Source organism: Solanum lycopersicum, chromosome 3 (genome assembly GCF_036512215.1).
Source record: "Solanum lycopersicum chromosome 3, SLM_r2.1".
NCBI lineage: Eukaryota > Viridiplantae > Streptophyta > Magnoliopsida > Solanales > Solanaceae > Solanum > Solanum lycopersicum.
Window position 1 is genome coordinate 47,748,048 of NC_090802.1, and position 6,121 is coordinate 47,754,168.

The 6,121-nt window shown below is 29.1% G+C and overlaps 1 protein-coding gene and 1 non-coding gene across 2 annotated transcripts; both read left to right on the plus strand.

Annotated features, from left to right (window-relative positions):
* Positions 1 to 321: 321 nt before the first annotated feature.
* LOC101263679 (linamarin synthase 1-like) lies at positions 322 to 2,829 on the plus strand. The gene is made up of 2 exons (XM_004235017.5): positions 322 to 1,272; positions 1,788 to 2,829. Exons 1-2 carry the CDS (start codon positions 777 to 779, stop codon positions 2,717 to 2,719), a joined length of 1,428 nt encoding a protein of 475 aa, XP_004235065.1. The 5' UTR covers positions 322 to 776; the 3' UTR covers positions 2,720 to 2,829.
* Positions 2,830 to 5,038: 2,209 nt separating this feature from the next.
* On the plus strand, positions 5,039 to 5,129 carry TRNAY-GUA (transfer RNA tyrosine (anticodon GUA)). Its single transcript is given in 2 exon segments — positions 5,039 to 5,075; positions 5,094 to 5,129. It is a non-coding gene; the product is annotated as a tRNA-Tyr (tRNA).
* The last annotated feature ends 992 nt before the right edge of the window (positions 5,130 to 6,121 follow it).

Genomic DNA, 6,121 nt, shown 5'->3' on the forward strand with positions numbered 1-6,121 from the left:
AAATTTATAAAATTGCATAATACATTATTACAAAGTTATTCATAAAAATAAAATATTTATTAATCAAATTTCAATTCAATAAAAAATAAATAAACATAAGTTGTGGTGTACTAGTTTTTAATATAACTCACTCGTACAGACAATTTTCTCACGATGAACATGCATTTCTCATTCATATGACTGAGAACACGAACTAACATTATTACTTTGAGTCATTTATTAGTAATATATTTGATAAAAATAATGAATTTGATGAATATAAACGATAAAGTAGAAATTGATTTGAATTAATAATAAATACTATGTTAGTGATAATATTCATTATTTATATTTAGTACTAAATAGGTTTAAAGAAATAGTTACAAAAAAAAAATCAAAACAACTAAGGAAAGTATATTAATGTAAACCACGAAAGAGGTCCGATAGAACTACACCCGGAAGGGGTCTCTAAAATTATTTTAGTAAAATATTATTCCATCCGTTTCGAAAAGAATGACTTCATTTCCTTTTTAGTTTATTTTTTAAAAAAATAACATCTTTCCTTTTTTTAATTACCTTATGTGCACATTTAAGAGCACAAAACTAAAATTTTTTATACATTTAATATAAATTTTAATTTAGAATCACGAAATTGTAAAATAAACTTTGCGCATTTCAAACTACATCACTCTTTTGAAACGAAAAAAGTGTTGATTTTTATCCTAAACACCCCCTAGTTGGAGTATAAAAATGGACCCAATCGACAATTTTATTCCACGAGTGAAAAGAAAAAAAACATGGAGAAGAAGGGTCATGCAGTGTGTGTACCATTTCCTGCACAAGGTCATGTAATACCATTCATGAAATTAGCCAAATTATTGCACTCCAGAGGTTTCTATGTTACATTTGTCAACACTGAATATAACCATAGACGTCTAATCCGATCCCAAGGTCCTGACTTTGTGAAAGGCTTCCAGGATTTCCAATTTGAAACTATCCCGGAAGGGTTGCCACCATCAGATCGCGATGCAACTCAAGATCCTGCTTCCTTATGTGACTCCATAAGAAAAAACTGCTCGACTCCTTTTCGGGAATTATTATCGAAGCTTATTTCATCACCCAAAGTTCCACCAATTTCTTGTGTAATATCAGATGGTGTGATGAGCTTTGCTAATAAGGCTGCGCATGAATTTGGCATCCTTGATGTCCAATTTTGGACAGCCTCAGCTTGTGGTTATATGGGATACCTTCAATTGGATGAACTAACAAAAAGAGGCATTATCCCGTTTAAAGGTTCATAATTTCTCATTTCAATTTATTTGTCTTAATTCATGCCTCTATTTTCTTTTTACAGCTATAGAAACTAATTAATTACAATATAGCTGCAAAAATTAGTTTTCATTTTTTTTCTTTTTTCATTCACACATTTTTTAAAAATTTCTCTAATTTTTTACAGAGAAAATTAAATAAGAATAAGAAATTTATATAATAATAATAAATAGAATTGTGTATGAAAAAAGATCAAATCAAAATATAATTTATAATTAATATTATCAGTTTTATAATACTATGGATATGCGTGAGTCATTACGTGACCCAATTTCAAGGTATATATGGATTGAGGGGTGTATCAACCTTTTTCCCCTTCATACTTTGTGAAACTCTGTATAGATTCAAAACTAGCAAAAAAAAATTGAAACAGTTTGTAGAATAAAGACCAGGGTCTAGAGCTTATTATTATTAAGTTCATTTGAACTTAATATTTTCGATATGAAGCACACATATATGAAAAGCTATTTGTGAAACAGATTACAGTTTTATGGAGGATGGTACACTGGATAGAGTTGTTGATGGAATTCCAGGAATGAGAAACATTAGGTTCAAAGACTTGCCAAGCTTTATCATGACTACTGATCCACATGATATTTTGTTAAACTACTTAAGGGATGAAGCACAAAATTGCTTGAAATCTTCTGCGATGATCATCAACACGTTCACTGAATTGGAACGCCAAGTCCTTGAAGCGATTGAAGCTAGACACCCAAATATTTATGTTACAGGTCCACTTTCCTTGATGGAAAAAACCATCCCAGAAAATGAATTGAGCTCATTTAGGCCAAGTTTATGGAAAGAAGAATTCCATTGTCTTGAGTGGCTGAATAAACAGGAACCAAGTTCTGTAGTATTTGTGAATTATGGATGTGTCACATTGATGTCAGACAATCACCTAAAAGAATTTGCGTGGGGACTTGCAAATAGCAAACACCCATTCTTGTGGATTGTTAGGCCTGACATAGTGATGGGTAATTCAGCCGTATTGCCTGATGAGTTTCTTGGAGAGATTAAAGACAGAGGATTATTAGCAACCTGGTGCCCACAAGATCAAATTCTTTCACACCCGTCTATTGGCGTATTTCTAACACATTGTGGATGGAACTCTACGATGGAAAGCCTAAGTTCAGGAGTTCCTCTAATTTGCTGGCCATTCTTTGCTGAGCAGCAAACAAATTGTAGATATGCTTGTGTAGAGTGGGGAATAGGTGTTGAGGTCAATAAAGATGTCAAGCGTCAAGAAATCGAAGCAATTATTAAGGATATGTTAGAAGGTGAAAAAGGTAAGGAGTTGAAAGACAAGGCGTTGGAGTGGAAGAAGAAAGCAGCAGAAGCAACTAACATTGGAGGGCCTTCATGGAAACACTTTGATACATTCTTGGAAAGACTTCTCCTTAATAGGGAATAGTATTTGTTGGATATACTATTAACCATTGGTTAAGCAATAGTATTTTATTTAATCATGTGTGAAAGACTTTATATTTTATCTCATTTATCATAATAAAGTTTTTATTTGAATACCAGCTTTCTAATTTTTCGTTCAACTAAATACGACTAAAAAAACTAATGTTCATTGCCAATTAATAACACAATTAAAAAATATTGAAACTCGATAGATTTCGTTGGGTTGTCATTGATTTTCTTAAGAAAGAAAATTGACGCCCTTTCATAGGTTATTTTTCACACTAAAATACAGAGAAATTCTCAAAAAGAAACTGTTAGTTTTTTTTAAAAAAAAAAAGTTCAATGAGTCATCCGTCAATTTGAATTTTTTACAATAACTAACGGATGAGCGACAATTTTTAAAAAGTATAATTGCATTTTGAAGAGAATATATATAGAAATAAAAAAAAACATAAAATTAGTATTATGTGTTTATTAATTGGTACATAAAAAGATAGAGTTGAAGGATTAGTCTTTTATTTTTTTTACAAAAAAATTACCTTTTTTCGTATTACACTCTCTTAGAGAAAGTGTGATGCACATACTCTGCCACATCACTTAGAAGTCCCAAAATGAATCATAAAAATTAAAGAAAATTGGAGTTAAAAGAGTTAAAATGAAAAAAGATTGAGTTGGAGTGCCAAAATGAAATTTAGGTATAAATATAAGGGTCTGTATATGTATTTGACCTTTAATAATTGTATTGGGGTCATCGACTATAAAACTATTGTGCAATTTTAAAAGAAAGAATTATATGATATGGTGATATGAATCTAATAATTTCGACACTAAGTATTAGGTTTTGCTTTTCTTGATGTTGGATGCTCTTACAGTAGTTCTCCTCTAAATTTGTTTGGTAACTTGAACAAAGTATAAGGACTTTAAATCCTCCTTGCCTAAGTCTAGCCCTTTTAGGTGGCTTTTCTTAGGTATATAGAAGATATCCTAAAAATTGTCATATTTGATTTCAAGGAAAATTTTCCACTAATTGGTTTCAATGGAAATATACTATAATTAGGTTTCAACTATGGTTTTTTCCCCAAACTTATGTACTGGGAAGTTTTTCAAAACTTACAATATTTGATTTCAACAAAAAGTTTTCGTAATTAAGTTCCAACGGAAACTTATTATAATTTGTAGAAACAAAATTTTTCAAATAAGTTTGATTCCAATGAAATTTTTCACAGTGATTTCAACAAAAAGTTTTAATATTTGATTTCAGTTGAACAATTGAAATCTTCCTAAATTTATAAAATTTGTACCATATCTACACTGCACCGCCCCGCTTGTTGTCTTTAATTATGAAAGCAAACTCAAGCACCTTAGTTACTGAGTACAACAAATCAAAATAAGTACAAAATAGAATATTACTAATAGTGAAGAAAATTAGCAATTAATAAAGAAATAATAACAACAACAAAATAATGCAATAACTGAAATATCAAAAAAAAAAAATTAATATTAACAAAAAAAATGTTTTTTTCCTCCTTCTATTTCATTGATTTGCTAAAATTCAGATTACTTGATTTATTTTAAACTTTTTTGTATTATCTTTCATCAATTTTTTTGATTAGTCAAACTAACACTTTATTAAACATAAAAATCAACAGTGGATAAATATTGAATAAAATGAATAGCAAATTCTTTTTTTTTTTAAAATTTCTTCTTAGGATTTCAATATTTCAACAAACATATTAAAATGAAATATGTAAGGTTATCAATTTTTTTGTGTCAGATTCTATAATTCTAAGACGGTGTTTGGATTAACTTAAAAGTAAACATATTTTAAGTTAATTTTTTCGGAGTTATTTGATAAATATAAAAATAATTAAAATAAATAAAAAAATGAGTTAAAATAAGTTTGAAAGTGTTCAGCAAAGTTAGAAATAACTTTAAATGAATTTAAAATGACTTAATAAGTTAAAACTAAAAATAGGTCTCTCCCTACTTTTTAATTTTTGACTAAAAAGTCAGTAAATTTTACTACTATAATTATATTAACGGTTTCTATAATAATTGTTTCGTTGAATGGATATTTTATTAACATTGAAACTAATGAAATATTACCTTAAACTATGATTGGAAACAATATTTGAATAAATCAATTATAATTTTTATTAAAAATATTTCATAGATGACATTGCATAAGATATCCTATTTTTTATTACATAAAGTTGAAAGGAGAGCTTATTTTTCAACTTTACTTAAAGTATCCTATAGGTATGTTAAGAAAGGAAATAAACAATTGTTTTAAATAAATTGTTTGCCATGTCTTAAACGTCATCCGACCTTAGCTCAGTTGGTAGAGCGGAGGACTGTAGTTGGTGATGCCTTCAGCCATCCTTAGGTCGCTGGTTCGAATCCGGCAGGTCGGAATTTTTATCTTCTGTTTAATTTCCCCATTGTTTGGTCTAATTTTGTGTTGGGGTGGGTGTCCAGTTCGGTTTTCGAATTCAGAAAAGTGTGCACGATATACCAATCAAATTAATTCAGTTTGTTTTAGTTTTGGTGAATTTAAATCGGTTGTTCAATGTGAATGAAGAATAAAATGAGGACAAAAATAAAGTATAAGTTACTTAAAAATTCAAAAGTATGTTAAGGAATATTGTGTCTCGCCATGAAATACTTATTTGCTAACTAAAAAGACTGTATTTATCTTAGTCAAGAACGTTGTACGTTCAACTTCTTCCCGAGAAAAAAGAGAATAAAGACGGATTCTTTTACATAACGTACATTGATAAAAAGATGCTTTGGTTCCTCTTGAAAATTAATATTTGGAAAAGCCCATTGAGTTATGCATTTCTTGCTACTTCGATTTTTCATGAATGATTTAATATTTAGCTGACTCTTTATTTTTAATTAAAAGAATACCCCCCCCCCCCCACACACACATATATATATATATATATATATGTATATATATATATATATGGAGTTCTAAGACCCTTACACCGAATATCGAATCGAAGAACCAAACTTTTGAAAAATTAACATTGACACCAAACCTAAAGGCGTAAGAGTTGAAATCGAAGAACTGAATTAGTTTGTTTGGTTTGATTAATGATTTCTGATATTTATGTCACTCCTACTTTTGAGTGATCCTCGTATAATATTAGTAGTTGAGTTGATTTATCATCTAAATTATTGTTTTTACTAGAGAGCATCAGTTCACTATATAATTCGCTCCCACATGTCTCCAAATCACTTTCAAATTATATCTCTAATTATTTGTCCATTTTTTTATCGACACACTTATTAAGAAAATAATTATTGACCCTATTAATTGTGAAGTAAATGAATTAAAAATTTAAGATTTTCAAAAAGGTAGAACTTTTTCGAAGTAATTATTTGAGGGATAATAGGTACA

Coding starts and splice junctions, on each gene's coding strand:
- LOC101263679 (XM_004235017.5), top strand. CDS start 777: ATGGAGAAGAAGGGTCATGCAGTGTGTGTACCATTTCCTGCACAAGGT. Junction 1,273..1,787: donor AGGCATTATCCCGTTTAAAG/GTTCATAATTTC, acceptor TTTGTGAAACAG/ATTACAGTTTTATGGAGGAT.